Source organism: Phasianus colchicus, chromosome 1 (assembly GCF_987193195.1).
Source record: "Phasianus colchicus chromosome 1, bPhaCol1.hap1.1, whole genome shotgun sequence".
NCBI lineage: Eukaryota > Metazoa > Chordata > Aves > Galliformes > Phasianidae > Phasianus > Phasianus colchicus.
The window spans coordinates 3009569-3028688 of record NC_143436.1 but is presented as its reverse complement, the minus strand read 5'-3'; the positions used below and the strand labels follow the sequence as shown (position 1 = coordinate 3028688).

The window sequence follows — 19120 nt, the reverse complement described above, 5'->3', positions numbered from 1 at the left end:
CTATGATTCTAACAACAGGAGGAGGAAGAGGCAAAACTCACAGAGGCGACAATAACCATTTAACTATTGACCATGGGTGTGCTGAGAGATATGTGAAAAGACTTCAGCCGTCACGCGAGTGAGCACTGTGACCCCTGGCTGCTCTGATAACTGGAGAATGAGGCCCCTGGCCTAGACTTAGCGGGCAGCAAAGCCAGGCATCTGGGATCCATTTGAAAGGAAGGGGACACTGACAAAGCAATTGGAAATGGAATATCTGTTTTCATGGCATGGAAGTGATTCTTTCTCAGCCACGGAGGAAAAGTAAACTTTCAAAGAAGATCTGGTACGTTACCCAGGCAAGTAGAAAGGTGTCATGAACGTGACATGAGCCAGCAGTGTGCCCAGGTGGCCAAGAAGGTCAATGGCATCCCGGCTTGCGTCAGAAACAGTGTTGCCAGCAGGAACAGGGAAGTGATTGTCCCCCTGTACTCAGCTCTGGTGAGGCCGCCCTTCGAGTACTGTGCTCCGTTTTGGGCCCCTCGCTGCAAGAATGACACTGAGGCCCTGGAGCGTGTTCAAAGAAGGGCAATCATGCTGGTGGGGTGTCTGAAGCACAGGCCTTATGAGATGCACAGCTAAAGGAGCTGGGATTGTTCAGCCTGGAGAAGAAGAGGTTCAGGGGAGACAAGGCAAACGGCATTGCAGGGCAAAAAGCAGAGCTCAGTATGCTTTGCCAGTGCTCTCTATTAACAGTTACATCTTTTGAGGTGGTCACAGATCCTCTGCCAGGTTGGATTTCACCTCACCCAACACAGTTTTTCCAACTCAGTTTAGATGTAGACTTGAAGGGAACGGTGGCACGGGTAGGCCAGTTTCCCTCCACTGACTGCAGAATGGTTGAAGCTTTGATGCCTGTGGATAAATGCTTCATCTGAGATGGACAAACCCAAAGACAAATGCTCATCGTTCCACAAGGCATGATGCCAGCCTGTATTTCATCTCTGGCTCGACTCATCACTGCTGAGTGAACTTCAGGGGCTTATTTCATTTCTTCTCAAACTCTTGGAATTCCTCACCTTTAACAGAATTTCCCTAAGGTTGCCTAGTAGAAGTATTCAACACGCAGGTTAAATGAAAAATAAAATAATACTTTTAATAAAGGAACAAAAAGGAATGACAAAATTTTGAGGAAGAGGGAGCACGCAGGTTTTGTCTTCGGAGAAATAAAAATGGCCAAAAGGGCACTACAGTGAAAAGGCACCAAAGGAAGCTGAGCTTATCTGCAGTCACGAAAGCTCAAGCCATGGTGGAAGGAATGCGCTTGGGCAGTCCATGCTTCATGAATGTGCCTGGGCAGTCCACAGTTCACGAACAGTACATCTGGGGGTTTTCCTTCCCGTATTCCAAGTAACTGGAATCTTCGTACTGAATCACATATGTATCTGCAAGTGTGGAAGACTTTCACTTTGTCTTAGCTAAGCTATGATGCACATCATTAATATTTTTCCTGCTGCCCACAACAAGAAGTAGACTGGAGGAGCTGTGCACGTGGGACAAACACTGAAGATATGATGCTCAGCTCATGGCAACGGTACTACAGCAGAGGTGGTTGCCACAGAATCACAGAAAAGCTTGGGTTGGAGGCAACCTTAAAGAAGTTGAACTAGTTCCAACCACTTGCTATGGGCAAGGTTGCCACAATATAAGATTAGAATAGGGTGCCATCCAGCGCGGCCTTGAATGCCTCCAGGGATGGGGCATTTACAGCTTCTCTGAGCAATCATAAAGGTGCACAAGTTCAGAGCTCATTCAGTTCTGCAGGGGAGGCTGTGACTCCAGCGCATCAGGTATACTGCTCTTGACCAGAGTAAGCTCTCTGAAAAGCTGACTGATGTCAAAGCTCTTTCTAAGCTCTCTCAAATTTTGCCTCCTTATCCCCTGAATTTAGCATCTTGAGTGAACACAAGGATCTTCTGAGGTGTCTAAAGGACCCCCAGTGCTCAGCTAGGTAAAGCATCGTTTGCAAACCAGGCTCTGATTCGCAATGCCTGCAGCGCATGGATGCAAAGCCATTGGAAATGCATGGCAGCTGCCCACAGAAGCTGTATCCCAAGGGAATCAAGTCTTTTGCTGAGCTTTTTTCCTTCTTTTTATTTTTTTATTTTTGGGGGGGGGGGGGCGAAGGGGGTCAGCATTTCAGTTTTTAGAGATGGAAGACAAAATGTGCGCAGGAACAGGGGCAGCCCAGCAGCCACTATAAAGAACTGTTCAAACCCACCCCATTCTACAGCCCCGCTCTTGCTTCCCATGATTACCAGAAATACTTTGCAGTCTTACTTTGCAGGCGGCATTTTAAAGCTCTGATTTCTTTTTCTATGTGACTACTTTTTCAACCAGGCCAGTGAAGATCTTTCCTAGGAGGCCACCCCACTACTCAGACAAAGAAAGATAAAGCAAAAAAGACAAATTTTCCAGTGGGAAGGGTATTATTTCCAAGCATATATCATGATAACAAAATGTTGATTGTGCTGAAACTTTGGTGACAAATCAGAGCTGAGGAAATGCAATGAACAAATGGAGAGCTATGTTGTAGTAGCAGATAGAATAAAGAAGGATGATGCATGAAGGGTAAAAGATGATCACTGAAAGTTCATACAACCACACACTGCCACTTCAGAGGCTGTAGTACAGAACTGCAGAATTGTAGGGGTTGGAACGGACCACTGGGGATCACCGTGTCCAACGCCCCTGCCAAGGTAGGCTCAGCAGGTTGCACAGGAAGGCATCCAGACGGGCCATCCATACCAAGCCCACTAAAACATGTCCCTCAGTGCCAAATCTCCATGTTTCCTGCACGCCTCCAGGGATGGTGATTCCACTGCCTCCCTGGGCAGCGTGTTTCAGTGCATTTCCAGTAACAAACCTCTGAGTAAACTATTTCCTCTAAGAATTAATCTGCTCTTCTCTTACAGATTAAAACCACTTCACCTTGTCCTATACCTACCAAACCGTGTACATAGTCACTCACAGCACACACTGGACACCAAATATGCTGTTGACATGAAAATGCAAACTGAACTCTTGAGAAACCTAGACTAGATTCAGACTAGAAATGCTAGTGTAGCTCCAGGGCTGCAGCCTTGACAAAGGGACAGCTCCACTCCTGCCGCTGGCCAGAGGAGCGTGGCCAGCAGGTTGAGGGAGGCCATAATTCCTGCCCTGGCTGTGCACAGCCTGCCAGACCCACTGCTCTCTAGATTGAGGGCCCACGCCCATACGCTCTGTGAGGCGGTGACCGTGATGTCACAGTGGGTGTCATAGAGCGGCCATTGTGACGCATGAAGCTTGGAGCAGAGCAAAGGCTGCCGGGCTCAGGCGGAGCGTCAGTGCGGTCTGGTGAGGCGCAGAGAGAGGAGGGACTCTCGCAGTGCTCGCTATCAACGCACAATCATGTCCAATAGGAAGCGGAAGGCCTCCTGCACGGAGGAGCCAGGTGAGAGCACAGCATTCCTGAGCCCAGCTCCCGACCCTGGGAAGAGTGGTGCTGGGGCTCTGCCTGCGGCTGAGAGCTGAGAGGGGAGGAAGGGGCAGGCAGGAGCTCCCAGACAGGCATGGGGCAGGGCCCCTCTGCTCCTTGGCAAGGGGGCCCAGCTTGGGCTGTGGCTGCCTTGGGCCTGCCGTGGCCCCTTCCCCTCCACCGCCTCCAGCCAGCACGGCAGGACCTCCAGCCAGAGCAGGACCCTGGGGACGGCCCTCAGGGACACCTGGCCCCGCCAGCTGCTCACCACTGCTCACATTTACTCTCTCCTCTGCAGTGTGTGTGCTGTGTGGCCGGGCAGATGTCGACCCAGACATCTGCGGGCACATGCTTTTTGAAAGTGGGATTCACGTCCATGAGTTCTGCTTGGTGAGTTCCCCCATGGGCTCCTTCCAGATTCCCACCAGGGATGCTCCCTTTCTTTCTGTCCTAATGAGATCCTGCTCTTTTCTCTTCTACAGGGTTTTGCCAACATCGTTTCTGAAGAAACACCAAGTCAGTCGGAATCTGTGGGCCTCCCTGTTGCTGCCATCAGACGTGCAGTCAAACGGGCCACCATGCAGGTGAGGACCTGCACGGAGCAGGCAGATTTGTGCCAGGAGGGGCTCACACCAGCTTAGTCTAGACCAAGGAAAGCAATGGCAGCCCTTCCAACCACCTCCATGACAAAAGTGCTGCCACAGGAGATGAGCCCTGTCTGCTAGGCATCTTCGTAGAATGTGACCCAGCTGGCTGTGCCCAGAGGCGTGGGGCCAGCCACAGAGGCCCTGAGTCTGTGGCTGACGGGGTTGTTCTGCTCTTTCCAGCAATGCTTTGTTTGTGGCGAGAGGGGAGCTACCATCACATGCATACAGAGGGGCTGTGAGCGAAGCTTCCATCTGCCCTGCACCATGGACGGGGAATGTGTCGTCCACTTCTTTGGGGACCACTGGTAAGGGCTGTCAGCAGCCAAGCCGCAGAGGAACCCACAGTTACGCCTCCCAGCAGCCTTCCAGAGCCAGAGACAGGGCCGGAGGCTCCTTCCTGCTCCTCTGCCCTCCTCAAAGCACTTCTCACCATGACCACACCTTCCATCTTCCCCTAGGACCTTCTGTTGGGAGCACCGCCCTCACCAGGACGAGGACGAAGCTCCGGCAGAAGGCACCAACTGCCTCATCTGCCTTGAGCCTGTGGGGAACAGCTTGTCCTATCACACCCTGGTGTGCCCAGCGTGCCAAGATGCCTGGTTCCACAGGCGCTGCATCCAGGTAGGAGCCCTCCCCTCACCCTGATAGGCACGCTTGGTGCTCAGCAGCACCAGGCACTGCTCACGCTCACCCTGCTTGTGCTTCTCCTGCAGCAACAGGCCTCAACTGCAGGTGCTTTGTGCTTCAACTGCGCCGGTTGTCGAAACAACACACTGTTCTTTGCAGGAATGGCCATTCTGGGGATCCAAATCCCATACAGGTCGGTGTCCTCCTGCCCACTTTGGCTGACATGAAGGCTGTCGTGCTGAGCCTGCCCAGGGACTGCCTTGGCAGGCCTGGTCCTTGGCTGTCTCGTGAACACGTGCCCCAGCTTCATAGAGAATCTGGAAGTAGAGTTGGGGTGGATAGGTTTGGATAACCTTGGATCTGATGCTGGGGACACTGGGGGCTCATCACTTCCCCTCCCTTCTCTTGTAGAAGACCGGCATGGGATGACAATGATGCATATGAATCGCTTTTCCAGAGGCACAGGTGCTGTGATGCCAGTGAGTGCCTTTACCATGGAGGCAGGGAGTACGCGGAGAGAAGGGGGTGAGTTACTGCAACAGCTCTCTGCGGCTCTGGGGGGGATCTCAGCCTCACCACAGGCTGGCGGAGCAAGGGCTGAGCACCAGGGATGTGCTGTGCCGGGCACTCCATGGCTTGGCTCACTTGGTCCTCACGGCCACAACCGCTTTGCTTCCCCAGGCCCTGGCAGCTGCTCCTGTGCAGCTCCTGTGCTGCTGAGGGCACCCACCGACGGTGCTCCCACTTGAATAACAGAAGGGCCACGTGGGAGTGCGACAGCTGTGCTGGCCTGGGTACCGGTAAGAAGCAATCAGCCGCGTGGCACCGTGCTGGGGCCAGGCAAGGCCTGGCAGCAAGTGCTCAAGGCAGTTTTGCCAGAGTCTGTCTGCCCCAAGCGGGATGGCAGATCCCACTGTGGTGCTGCAGCTTCAGACTCAGGACCTCCCTGCCTCTCCTTACAGCCTCCAGCACCAACAGCGAGCTCGCCGGTCCCAGCACCGCCAGCCAGAGGGCTCTGGAGCCATCCAGCAGCTCCACGGAGCCTGAGAGCTTGAGCTCCATGCCCGCCAGCCAGGCAGCATTGGGGACATCACAGAGTTCCCAGCTGCCCGAGCCCAGCGACCTGCCCAGTGTGCCCGAGACTGAGCAGGAGACAAACGGCCCACGATCATCAGAGGATCGGGCTACCTCTGAGCAGCTGCGAGGACGCCGTGGGAGCAGACGAACAGCAGCAGCAAGTGCTGAGAGCGACTCCCACACATCCACCAGGCAGAGGGCCTCAGGGTCCTCCAGGGCGTCTCCGGCAGCTGCACGCAGAAGACGTCCCAGGCAGCGAGGAAGAAGCCGCACACGAAGCCGCTCCCCGCTGCAAGATCGGGCCCCGAGTTCCCAGAGCCGGCCAAGAAGACGCCGTGGCAGCCGGCACATGCCAGCCCCAGGGGAGCAGAGTGGCACCCGCAGGTCAACAAGGTCTGCCACTTCGAGATCCCCGAGGGCTTCCAGAGTGCCCGGACGCAGGGGACCGTCCAGGCAGCGAGGGCGCTCCCGCACCCAAAGCCGTCCTCCGCAGAGACGTCGGGCTTCCAATTCCCGCAGCTCACCCCAAAGAGGCAGCGGGAGTCGGGCCCAACAGCGGAGGCGGTCCCGGGAATGAAGCTGCTCCCAGGAACAATGTCAGAGGCAAAGTCCCCACAGAAAGCCCCCCCAAGTCTGCGTAGGAGCAGCCGTGCGCCCGTCGTAGAATGGGTTGAAAAGACCACAACAATCATCTAGTTTCAACCCCCCTGCTATCTGCAGGGTCGTACCCCCCTCCCATCTCCCCTGCTTGCTCTGGTCCCAAAAGTCCAACACAATAAAGATCAGAGTTCCCCCCCCCCCAAACACATTTGTCAGCTTCATCCTTCCCTGCTTTTGCTGAGCTGGGCATAACTAGGGACCTTGACAGCACGGTTCTCTCCTCCATGAACGCGCTATCCCAGACCTCACTTCGCCTGGCCCAGTCCAGGCTGAGCTGGGTTCGGGCCACATCCCCAGCGGGGCACATGGACCACTGGGTTCCTCGAGAACCCAGGCTGCACTGGCAGGAGCAGCCCGGTTCTGGGCTTGTTTCTGGGCTTGGGATGCAACCGCGTTCATGGTGCATGTCAGGTCCAGGGCTGCATCAGAGCTTGGGCTTTCCTCCTGCATGTGGGCGGTGCTGTCAGGTCTGAGGGCTGGTTCTGGTCTGCGAATGCTGCAAGCCTCGAGGTCCTGCGCCGCATCGAGCGTGTGCGGTCAGCGCAGGGCAGGGCAGCTCTCTGGGCTGAGCTGTGGCCTTGCCTGCCCAGATGCCTCCTCCAGGCTGGCTGCACCCACACATGCTGAGGGACTTGTAAGAAGTGATCTTTGCAGCTGATGACAACTCAACAGGCCCTGCAACCGCTCCAACCCTCCAACGGAGGCGGCAGTTGCTCCAAGTCTCATGACGGAGCCCGCAGTTGCTTCAACCCTGGTGACAGGCCCTGCCGTTGTGATGGGCCCTGTGGTTGCTCCAGCCCTTACACTGGCTGCTGGGGTTGCTCCAAGCCCTGCCATGGGCCACGCAGTTGCTTCTGCCCTCATGACAGGCCCTGCGGTCGTGACAGGCCCTGCGACAGGCCCTGCAGCTGCTCCAGTCCCTGTGAGAGGACTTGTGGTTCAGCCACAGAACCACCTGTGCCACTGTCAGATGCCCGTGTTCACAAGACGAGAAAACGGCTGAGAAGGTCGGTGCATTTAGTAAGGAAATTCACTTTTACTAAGATGGGAACGGGGGAAGAGGATGAGAACGAAGCCGAGCCATCGCAAGAAATCTGCGGGAAACAGTTCAGGGACAGGCAGGGACCCGCAGTCCCCTCTGCGTGGAAGCACAGTGGCTCTGAGGCGCTGTGAGCGGAGCCAGGAGTGACGTGGTCAAATGCTGAACGTACAAAGGCTGCTCTCGGGGAGCGTGAGCAACCAGGAAGGTGGCTGAACAGAGCCAGCAAACAGACTGTGGCACGGCCGTTGGCGCAGGGAGGGTGAGCAGGGAAGGCAGAGCCTCCCTCTCCACTCGGGAGACCACCTCACCTATCGGCTTCCTCCTTGACGACTAACCTAGCCATGGCCTCCACCAGGAACAAAGCCCTTGCCAAAAAGAACGCAGCTACCAAATCTGAGTGCCTCCCCAGAAATACAGCTGCTCGGGTCTCGGGCCGCAGGGAGTGCCTGAGCCTGCTGCTGCCATCGCAGGGCGGCAGAGATACCACCTGCATGAGGTGAGAGCAGGTGGATGGATGGTGTGCTCAGCCTGGTGGCAGAGCTCTCGGGGGAGCTGGAGAGGCTAAGCAATGCCAGGGAAGTACAGTCATAGAATGGTTTGGGCTGGAAGGGACCTTTCAGATCATCTAGTTCCAACCTCTGCTATAGGCACGGACGCCTCCCACCAGACCAGGCTGTTCACAGCTCCATGCAGCCTGGCTTTCAATGCTTCCAGGGAGGGGGCATGCACAACCTCGCTGGGCAACCTGTTCCAGTGGCTCACCACTCTCACAGTAAAGCATTACTTCCTAGTATCTAGCCCAAATCTACCCTCTTCCAGCCTAAAGCCGTTTCCCCTTGTCCCGTCGCAACATGCCCTTATAAAATGTCCCTCCCCAGCTTTTCTGTAGTCCCCAGTCGAGAACTGATGGGCCGCTATAAGGTCTCCTTGGAACCTTCTCTTCTCCAGCCTGAACAGCCCAAAGCTCCCTCATCCTGTCGCCATCGGGGAGGTGCTCCAGCCTTCTGATCATCTTCATGGCCCTCCCCCGGCCCTGCTCCAACAATGTCCTTTTTGTGTTGGGGGTTCCAGAACTGAACGCAATAGTAATGTCAAACTTAGTTGCATGGTTTAGTGAGCAATATCGGTGAGAGGTGCAAAGTTGGACTAGGTGATCTTAGAGGTCTTCTGAGAGAAAAGAAGGAGATGTACAGAAAATGGAAGAAGGGTTGTGTATCCTGGGAGGAATACAGGACTGTTGTCCATGTGTGTAGAGATAGGATTAGGAAAGCCAAAGCCCAGATGGAGCTGAACTTGGAGAGGGATGTGAAAGATTACAAGAAGGTACATAGGCAATAAGACACATGCCAAGGAGAGTGTTCCCTCTCTGATGAAAGGTAACAGGGAGCTGGCTTCCTCAGACACAGAAAAAGCTGAGATATTCAGTAAGTGCTTTGCCTCAGTTTTCATGGGTGGTCAGGCTTCCCATGTCTGGCAGGACCATGAGCCTCTAAGTGAAGGTGTGGGGAGTGGTTTCTGTCCCACTGTAGCGGTGGACCAAGTCCAAGTCCTCCTCATGAAACTGAATGTATGTAAGTCCAAGGGGCCAAATGATATCCATCCTACGTCTCTGAAACAGATGTCATTGATCTCATTCCCCGAGCCGCTCTCCATCATATTTCAAAAATCATGGCTGTCTGGTGAAGTCCCCGGTGACTGGAGGAAGGGAAACGTCACTCCCTTGTTTAGGAAAGGGAGAAAGGAAGACCCGGGAAACCACAGGCCGGTGAGTCTCACCTCTGTGCCTGGGAAGATGATGGAGCAGATCTTCCTAGGAGCTATGTTAAGGCACATATGAGATAAAGAGGTGATACGAGACGGCCAGCATGGCTTCACCAAGGGCAGATCGTGCCTGACCAATCTGGTGGCCTTCTATGATGGAGTGATGGGTTTGGTAGATGGGGAAGGGCGGTGGAAGCTGCAAGGCCTTTGACACGGTACCTCACCACATCCTTCTCTCAATACTGGAGAGGTGTGGATCTGAAGGATGGACTGTTCGTGGGTTAGGAATTGGCTGGCTGGACGCAGCCAAAGAGTTGTGATCAACGGTTCTGCGTCAGGCTGGTCTCAAGCGATGTCCCTCAGGGGTCGGTCTAGGGACCGGTGCTCTTTAACATCTTCATCAATGACAGATGATGGCATCAAGTGCACCCTCAGCAAGTTTGTGGATGACACCAAGCTGCGCGGTGCAGTTGATACATGGGAAGAAAGGGAAGCCATCCAGAGGGACCTGGACAAGCTGGGTAAGTGTGCCCATGAAAACCTAATGAGGTTCAACAAGGCTAAGTGCAGGGTGCTGCACTTGGGTCAAGGCAATCCCAGGTACTTATACAAACTAGGGGAAGATCTCCTGGAGAGCAGCCCTGCAGAGAAAGACTGGTCCTGGAAAACAAGGAGCTGCACATGAGCCAGCAGTGTGCGCTTGCAGCCCGGAAGGCCAACTGTGTTCTGGGCTGCATTAAAAAAGGGGTAGCCAGCAGGTAGAGGGAGGTGATCATCCCCCTCTACTCAGCTCTTGTGAGGCCCCATCTGGCATCTTGTGTCCAGGCCTGGAGCCCCCAGTACAGGAAGGATGTGGAGCTATTGGAGCAGGTCCAGAGGAGGGCCACTAAGATGACCAGAGGGCTGGAGCACCTCTCCTGTGAGGAAAGGTTGAGGGAACTGAGCTTGTTTAGCTTGGAGAAGACAAGGATCCGGGGAGACCTCATTGTGAGGTCTTGAAGGGAGCATATAAGAAGGAGGGAGTACGACTGTTTAAAAGGGTGGAGAGTGATAGGACAAGGGGGAATGGTTTTAAACTGAGACAGGGAAGGTTTAGGTTAGATATTAGGGGGACGTTTTTCACACAGAGGGTGGTGACACACTGGAACAGGTTGCCCAAGGATGTTGTGGATGCCCCATCCCTGGAGGCATTCAAGGCCAGGCTAGATGTGGCTGTGGGCAGCCTGGTCTGGTGGTTGGCGAACCTGCACACAGCAGGGGGTTGAAACTCAATGATCGCTGTGGTCCTTTTCAACCCAGGCCATTCTATGATTCTATGATTCAACCTTAAAGACTCGAGGATCTCTAATTCTATGATTCTAACAACAGGAGGAGGAAGAGGCAAAACTCACAGAGGCGACAATAACCATTTAACTATTGACCATGGGTGTGCTGAGAGATATGTGAAAAGACTTCAGCCGTCACGCGAGTGAGCACTGTGACCCCTGGCTGCTCTGATAACTGGAGAATGAGGCCCCTGGCCTAGACTTAGCGGGCAGCAAAGCCAGGCATCTGGGATCCATTTGAAAGGAAGGGGACACTGACAAAGCAATTGGAAATGGAATATCTGTTTTCATGGCATGGAAGTGATTCTTTCTCAGCCACGGAGGAAAAGTAAACTTTCAAAGAAGATCTGGTACGTTACCCAGGCAAGTAGAAAGGTGTCATGAACGTGACATGAGCCAGCAGTGTGCCCAGGTGGCCAAGAAGGTCAATGGCATCCCGGCTTGCGTCAGAAACAGTGTTGCCAGCAGGAACAGGGAAGTGATTGTCCCCCTGTACTCAGCTCTGGTGAGGCCGCCCTTCGAGTACTGTGCTCCGTTTTGGGCCCCTCGCTGCAAGAATGACACTGAGGCCCTGGAGCGTGTTCAAAGAAGGGCAATCATGCTGGTGGGGTGTCTGAAGCACAGGCCTTATGAGATGCACAGCTAAAGGAGCTGGGATTGTTCAGCCTGGAGAAGAAGAGGTTCAGGGGAGACCTTATTGCTCTCTATAACTACCTGAAGGGCGGTTGTAGTGAGCTGGGGGTTGGCCTCTTCTCTCGTGTAACTAGTCATAGGACCAGAGGGAATGGCTTAAAACTGTGCCAGCAGAAATTCAGGCTGGACGTTAGGAAATACTACTTTTCCAAAAGAGTGGTCAGGCACTGGAGTGGGCTGCCCAGCGAGGTGGTGGAGTCACTGACTCTGGAAATGTTCAAGGAATGTTTGGACGTTGTGCTGAGGGATATGGTTTAGTGAGAATTATTGGTGATAGGTGGATGGTTGGACTGGAGGATCTTGTAGGTCTGTTCGAACCTTTGCATTTCTGTGATTCCACGATTCTGTGTCGAGGGAAACCTGAGGGAACTAGCTGTGCTTGGAGGTGATGCATAATATTGAACAAAGACAAAAGATAAATGGAGACTGGACGTTGGGAAGAAATTCTTGAATCGGAGGGCAGTGGTGCACTGGAATAGGTTGCTCAGAGAAGCTGTGGAGCTGTTACCCTCTTGCTTGGGAGATGAAGGCCTGCACCCACATCCCCCGTGAGGTGGTGACCATGATGCCACAGGGGGTGGCAGGGAGCAGCCCTTGTGACCCACAGGGCCGGGAATCAGGCCTACTTCTGGTGCCAAACTTGAATGGACTTTGACAAGTTCAGATTCACAGCAGCACTCCTTAGTTTAGGGACTCCTTTGGGTTCAGGGAATTGGGATCCACGTGGAAGAGATTGTCATGTCCACAGGAACAAGCTTAGAAAAATGTTTATAAAGAAAGAAATACGGAAATGTTGTAAAAACAAACAAGATGCCTGCTACTTGCCACAGCTATACTCATTGGTCTTCTTCCAATCCCCTTAAACCTCTCCCTCTACCTACCATTTACAAGGCAAACGGCATTGCAGGGCAAAAAGCAGAGCTCAGTATGCTTTGCCAGTGCTCTCTATTAACAGTTACATCTTTTGAGGTGGTCACAGATCCTCTGCCAGGTTGGATTTCACCTCACCCAACACAGTTTTTCCAACTCAGTTTAGATGTAGACTTGAAGGGAACGGTGGCACGGGTAGGCCAGTTTCCCTCCACTGACTGCAGAATGGTTGAAGCTTTGATGCCTGTGGATAAATGCTTCATCTGAGATGGACAAACCCAAAGACAAATGCTCATCATTCCACAAGCCATGATGCCAGCCTGTATTTCATCTCTGGCTCGACTCATCACTGCTGAGTGAACTTCAGGGGCTTATTTCATTTCTTCTCAAACTCTTGGAATTCCTCACCTTTAACAGAATTTCCCTAAGGTTGCCTAGTAGAAGTATTCAACACGCAGGTTAAATGAAAAATAAAATAATACTTTTAATAAAGGAACAAAAAGGAATGACAAAATTTTGAGGAAGAGGGAGCACGCAGGTTTTGTCTTCGGAGAAATAAAAATGGCCAAAAGGGCACTACAGTGAAAAGGCACCAAAGGAAGCTGAGCTTATCTGCAGTCACGAAAGCTCAAGCCATGGTGGAAGGAATGCGCTTGGGCAGTCCATGCTTCATGAATGTGCCTGGGCAGTCCACAGTTCACGAACAGTACATCTGGGGGTTTTCCTTCCCGTATTCCAAGTAACTGGAATCTTCGTACTGAATCACATATGTATCTGCAAGTGTGGAAGACTTTCACTTTGTCTTAGCTAAGCTATGATGCACATCATTAATATTTTTCCTGCTGCCCACAACAAGAAGTAGACTGGAGGAGCTGTGCACGTGGGACAAACACTGAAGATATGATGCTCAGCTCATGGCAACGGTACTACAGCAGAGGTGGTTGCCACAGAATCACAGAAAAGCTTGGGTTGGAGGCAACCTTAAAGAAGTTGAACTAGTTCCAACCACTTGCTATGGGCAAGGTTGCCACAATATAAGATTAGAATAGGGTGCCATCCAGCGCGGCCTTGAATGCCTCCAGGGATGGGGCATTTACAGCTTCTCTGAGCAATCATAAAGGTGCACAAGTTCAGAGCTCATTCAGTTCTGCAGGGGAGGCTGTGACTCCAGCGCATCAGGTATACTGCTCTTGACCAGAGTAAGCTCTCTGAAAAGCTGACTGATGTCAAAGCTCTTTCTAAGCTCTCTCAAATTTTGCCTCCTTATCCCCTGAATTTAGCATCTTGAGTGAACACAAGGATCTTCTGAGGTGTCTAAAGGACCCCCAGTGCTCAGCTAGGTAAAGCATCGTTTGCAAACCAGGCTCTGATTCGCAATGCCTGCAGCGCATGGATGCAAAGCCATTGGAAATGCATGGCAGCTGCCCACAGAAGCTGTATCCCAAGGGAATCAAGTCTTTTGCTGAGCTTTTTTCCTTCTTTTTATTTTTTTATTTTTGGGGGGGGGGGGGGGGGGCGAAGGGGGTCAGCATTTCAGTTTTTAGAGATGGAAGACAAAATGTGCGCAGGAACAGGGGCAGCCCAGCAGCCACTATAAAGAACTGTTCAAACCCACCCCATTCTACAGCCCCGCTCTTGCTTCCCATGATTACCAGAAATACTTTGCAGTCTTACTTTGCAGGCGGCATTTTAAAGCTCTGATTTCTTTTTCTATGTGACTACTTTTTCAACCAGGCCAGTGAAGATCTTTCCTAGGAGGCCACCCCACTACTCAGACAAAGAAAGATAAAGCAAAAAGACAAATTTTCCAGTGGGAAGGGTATTATTTCCAAGCATATATCATGATAACTAAATGTTGATTGTGCTGAAACTTTGGTGACAAATCAGAGCTGAGGAAATGCAATGAACAAATGGAGAGCTATGTTGTAGTAGCAGATAGAATAAAGAAGGATGATGCATGAAGGGTAAAAGATGATCACTGAAAGTTCATACAACCACACACTGCCACTTAAGAGGCTGTAGTACAGAACTGCAGAATTGTAGGGGTTGGAACGGACCACTGGGGATCACCGTGTCCAACGCCCCTGCCAAGGTAGGCTCAGCAGGTTGCACAGGAAGGCATCCAGACGGGCCATCCATACCAAGCCCACTAAAACATGTCCCTCAGTGCCAAATCTCCATGTTTCCTGCACGCCTCCAGGGATGGTGATTCCACTGCCTCCCTGGGCAGCGTGTTTCAGTGCATTTCCAGTAACAAACCTCTGAGTAAACTATTTCCTCTAAGAATTAATCTGCTCTTCTCTTACAGATTAAAACCACTTCACCTTGTCCTATACCTACCAAACCGTGTACATAGTCACTCACAGCACACACTGGACACCAAATATGCTGTTGACATGAAAATGCAAACTGAACTCTTGAGAAACCTAGACTAGATTCAGACTAGAAATGCTAGTGTAGCTCCAGGGCTGCAGCCTTGACAAAGGGACAGCTCCACTCCTGCCGCTGGCCAGAGGAGCGTGGCCAGCAGGTTGAGGGAGGCCATAATTCCTGCCCTGACTGTGCACAGCCTGCCAGACCCACTGCTCTCTAGATTGAGGGCCCACGCCCATACGCTCTGTGAGGCGGTGACCGTGATGTCACAGTGGGTGTCATAGAGCGGCCATTGTGACGCATGAAGCTTGGAGCAGAGCAAAGGCTGCCGGGCTCAGGCGGAGCGTCAGTGCGGTCTGGTGAGGCGCAGAGAGAGGAGGGACTCTCGCAGTGCTCGCTATCAACGCACAATCATGTCCAATAGGAAGCGGAAGGCCTCCTGCACGGAGGAGCCAGGTGAGAGCACAGCATTCCTGAGCCCAGCTCCCGACCCTGGGCAGAGTGGTGCTGGGGCTCTGCCTGCGGCTGAGAGCTGAGAGGGGAGGAAGGGGCAGGCAGGAGCTCCCAGACAGGCATGGGGCAGGGCCCCTCTGCTCCTTGGCAAGGGGGCCCAGCTTGGGCTGTGGCTGCCTTGGGCCTGCCGTGGCCCCTTCCCCTCCACCGCCTCCAGCCAGCACGGCAGGACCTCCAGCCAGAGCAGGACCCTGGGGACGGCCCTCAGGGACACCTGGCCCCGCCAGCTGCTCACCACTGCTCACATTTACTCTCTCCTCTGCAGTGTGTGTGCTGTGTGGCCGGGCAGATGTCGACCCAGACATCTGCGGGCACATGCTTTTTGAAAGTGGGATTCACGTCCATGAGTTCTGCTTGGTGAGTTCCCCCATGGGCTCCTTCCAGATTCCCACCAGGGATGCTCCCTTTCTTTCTGTCCTAATGAGATCCTGCTCTTTTCTCTTCTACAGGGTTTTGCCAACATCGTTTCTGAAGAAACACCAAGTCAGTCGGAATCTGTGGGCCTCCCTGTTGCTGCCATCAGACGTGCAGTCAAACGGGCCACCATGCAGGTGAGGACCTGCACGGAGCAGGCAGATTTGTGCCAGGAGGGGCTCACACCAGCTTAGTCTAGACCAAGGAAAGCAATGGCAGCCCTTCCAACCACCTCCATGACAAAAGTGCTGCCACAGGAGATGAGCCCTGTCTGCTAGGCATCTTCGTAGAATGTGACCCAGCTGGCTGTGCCCAGAGGCGTGGGGCCAGCCACAGAGGCCCTGAGTCTGTGGCTGACGGGGTTGTTCTGCTCTTTCCAGCAATGCTTTGTTTGTGGCGAGAGGGGAGCTACCATCACATGCATACAGAGGGGCTGTGAGCGAAGCTTCCATCTGCCCTGCACCATGGACGGGGAATGTGTCGTCCACTTCTTTGGGGACCACTGGTAAGGGCTGTCAGCAGCCAAGCCGCAGAGGAACCCACAGTTACGCCTCCCAGCAGCCTTCCAGAGCCAGAGACAGGGCCGGAGGCTCCTTCCTGCTCCTCTGCCCTCCTCAAAGCACTTCTCACCATGACCACACCTTCCATCTTCCCCTAGGACCTTCTGTTGGGAGCACCGCCCTCACCAGGACGAGGACGAAGCTCCGGCAGAAGGCACCAACTGCCTCATCTGCCTTGAGCCTGTGGGGAACAGCTTGTCCTATCACACCCTGGTGTGCCCAGCGTGCCAAGATGCCTGGTTCCACAGGCGCTGCATCCAGGTAGGAGCCCTCCCCTCACCCTGATAGGCACGCTTGGTGCTCAGCAGCACCAGGCACTGCTCACGCTCACCCTGCTTGTGCTTCTCCTGCAGCAACAGGCCTCAACTGCAGGTGCTTTGTGCTTCAACTGCGCCGGTTGTCGAAACAACACACTGTTCTTTGCAGGAATGGCCATTCTGGGGATCCAAATCCCATACAGGTCGGTGTCCTCCTGCCCACTTTGGCTGACATGAAGGCTGTCGTGCTGAGCCTGCCCAGGGACTGCCTTGGCAGGCCTGGTCCTTGGCTGTCTCGTGAACACGTGCCCCAGCTTCATAGAGAATCTGGAAGTAGAGTTGGGGTGGATAGGTTTGGATAACCTTGGATCTGATGCTGGGGACACTGGGGGCTCATCACTTCCCCTCCCTTCTCTTGTAGAAGACCGGCATGGGATGACAATGATGCATATGAATCGCTTTTCCAGAGGCACAGTCGCTGCGATGCCAGCGAATGCCTTTACCATGGAGGCAGAGAGCAGGCAGAGGGAAGGGGGTGAGTTACCGCAGCAGCTCTCTGCGGCTCTGGGGGGGATCTCAGCCTCACCACAGGCTGGCGGAGCAAGGGCTGAGCACCAGGGATGTGCTGTGCCGGGCACTCCATGGCTTGGCTCACTTGGTCCTCACGGCCACAACCGCTTTGCTTCCCCAGGCCCTGGCAGCTGCTCCTGTGCAGCTCCTGTGCTGCTGAGGGCACCCACCGACGGTGCTCCCACTTGAATAACAGAAGGGCCACGTGGGAGTGCGACAGCTGTGCTGGCCTGGGTACCGGTAAGAAGCAATCAGCCGCGTGGCACCGTGCTGGGGCCAGGCAAGGCCTGGCAGCAAGTGCTCAAGGCAGTTTTGCCAGAGTCTGTCTGCCCCAAGCGGGATGGCAGATCCCACTGTGGTGCTGCAGCTTCAGACTCAGGACCTCCCTGCCTCTCCTTACAGCCTCCAGCACCAACAGCGAGCTCGCCGGTCCCAGCACCGCCAGCCAGAGGGCTCTGGAGCCATCCAGCAGCTCCACGGAGCCTGAGAGCTTGAGCTCCATGCCCGCCAGCCAGGCAGCATTGGGGACATCACAGAGTTCCCAGCTGCCCGAGCCCAGCGACCTGCCCAGTGTGCCCGAGACTGAGCAGGAGACAAACGGCCCACGATCATCAGAGGATCGGGCTACCTCTGAGCAGCTGCGAGGACGCCGTGGGAGCAGACGAACAGCAGCAGCAAGTGCTGAGAGCGACTCCCACACATCCACCAGGCAGAGGGCCTCAGGGTCCTCCAGGGCGTCTCCGGCAGCTGCACACAGAAGACGTCCCAGGCAGCGAGGAAGAAGCCGCACACGAAGCCGCTCCCCGCTGCAAGATCGGGCCCCGAGTTCCCAGAGCCGGCCAAGAAGACGCCGTGGCAGCCGGCACATGCCAGCCCCAGGGGAGCAGAGTGGCACCCGCAGGTCAACAAGGTCTGCCACTTCGAGATCCCCGAGGGCTTCCAGAGTGCCCGGACGCAGGGGACCGTCCAGGCAGCGAGGGCGCTCCCGCACCCAAAGCCGTCCTCCGCAGAGACGTCGGGCTTCCAATTCCCGCAGCTCACCCCAAAGAGGCAGCGGGAGTCGGGCCCAACAGCGGAGGCGGTCCCAGGAATGAAGCTGCTCCCAGGAACAATGTCAGAGGCAAAGTCCCCACAGACAGCCCCCCCAAGTCTGCGTAGGAGCAGCCGTGCGCCCGTCGTAGAATGGGTTGAAAAGACCACAACAATCATCTAGTTTCAACCCCCCTGCTATCTGCAGGGTCGTACCCCCCTCCCATCTCCCCTGCTTGCTCTGGTCCCAAAAGTCCAACACAATAAAGATCAGAGTTCCCCCCCCCCCAAACACATTTGTCAGCTTCATCCTTCCCTGCTTTTGCTGAGCTGGGCATAACTAGGGACCTTGACAGCACGGTTCTCTCCTCCATGAACGCGCTATCCCAGACCTCACTTCGCCTGGCCCAGTCCAGGCTGAGCTGGGTTCGGGCCACATCCCCAGCGGGGCACATGGACCACTGGGTTCCTCGAGAACCCAGGCTGCACTGGCAGGAGCAGCCCGGTTCTGGGCTTGTTTCTGGGCTTGGGATGCAACCGCGTTCATGGTGCATGTCAGGTCCAGGGCTGCATCAGAGCTTGGGCTTTCCTCCTGCATGTGGGCGGTGCTGTCAGGTCTGAGGGCTGGTTCTGGTCTGGGGATGCTGCAAGCCTCGAGGTCCTGCGCCGCATCGAGCGTGTGCGGTCAGCGCAGGGCAGGGCAGCTCTCTGGGCTGAGCTGTGGCCTTGCCTGCCCAGATGCCTCCTCCAGGCTGGCTGCACCCACACATGCTGAGGGACTTGTAAGAAGTGATCTTTGCAGCTGATGACAACTCAACAGGCCCTGCAACCGCTCCAACCCTCCAACGGAGGCGGCAGTTGCTCCAAGTCTCATGACGGAGCCCGCAGTTGCTTCAACCCTGGTGACAGGCCCTGCCGTTGTGATGGGCCCTGTGGTTGCTCCAGCCCTTACACTGGCTGCTGGGGTTGCTCCAAGCCCTGCCATGGGCCACGCAGTTGCTTCTGCCCTCATGACAGGCCCTGCGGTCGTGACAGGCCCTGCGACAGGCCCTGCAGCTGCTCCAGTCCCTGTGAGAGGACTTGTGGTTCAGCCACAGAACCACCTGTGCCACTGTCAGATGCCCGTGTTCACAAGACGAGAAAACGGCTGAGAAGGTCGGTGCATTTAGTAAGGAAATTCACTTTTACTAAGATGGGAACGGG

The 19120-nt window shown here is 54.6% G+C and overlaps 3 protein-coding genes across 4 annotated transcripts in view; 2 read left to right on the top strand and 1 right to left on the bottom strand.

Moving 5' to 3' along the window:
• The window catches only part of CHCHD3 (coiled-coil-helix-coiled-coil-helix domain containing 3), a 260893-nt gene that overhangs the window by 147896 nt on the left and 93877 nt on the right, over nt 1-19120 (bottom strand). The gene's annotated exons all lie outside the window — the stretch shown is intronic.
• LOC149919339 (uncharacterized) lies at nt 3394-6569 on the top strand. Its single transcript, XM_090134031.1, has 8 exons — nt 3394-3475; nt 3798-3889; nt 3982-4083; nt 4327-4451; nt 4605-4767; nt 4860-4966; nt 5185-5298; nt 5455-6569. The coding sequence occupies exons 1-8, from the start codon at nt 3433-3435 to the stop codon at nt 6425-6427; spliced, it is 1719 nt and encodes a 572-aa protein (XP_089990157.1). The 5' UTR covers nt 3394-3432; the 3' UTR covers nt 6428-6569.
• LOC149919338 (uncharacterized) lies at nt 14949-17982 on the top strand. Its single transcript, XM_090133979.1, has 8 exons — nt 14949-15030; nt 15353-15444; nt 15537-15638; nt 15882-16006; nt 16160-16322; nt 16415-16521; nt 16740-16853; nt 17010-17982. The coding sequence occupies exons 1-8, from the start codon at nt 14988-14990 to the stop codon at nt 17980-17982; spliced, it is 1719 nt and encodes a 572-aa protein (XP_089990105.1). The 5' UTR covers nt 14949-14987.

Excerpts from the sequence above, each read along its gene's own strand:
- LOC149919338 (XM_090133979.1), top strand. The coding sequence starts at position 14,988 with ATGTCCAATAGGAAGCGGAAGGCCTCCTGCACGGAGGAGCCAG. Across the intron at positions 16,522-16,739 it reads GGGATCCAAATCCCATACAG|AAGACCGGCATGGGATGACA; the intron begins GTCGGTGTCCTC and ends CTTCTCTTGTAG. Across the intron at positions 16,854-17,009 it reads GAGCAGGCAGAGGGAAGGGG|GCCCTGGCAGCTGCTCCTGT; the intron begins GTGAGTTACCGC and ends TTGCTTCCCCAG.
- LOC149919339 (XM_090134031.1), top strand. The coding sequence starts at position 3,433 with ATGTCCAATAGGAAGCGGAAGGCCTCCTGCACGGAGGAGCCAG. Across the intron at positions 3,890-3,981 it reads ACGTCCATGAGTTCTGCTTG|GGTTTTGCCAACATCGTTTC; the intron begins GTGAGTTCCCCC and ends TCTCTTCTACAG. Across the intron at positions 4,768-4,859 it reads TCCACAGGCGCTGCATCCAG|CAACAGGCCTCAACTGCAGG; the intron begins GTAGGAGCCCTC and ends CTTCTCCTGCAG.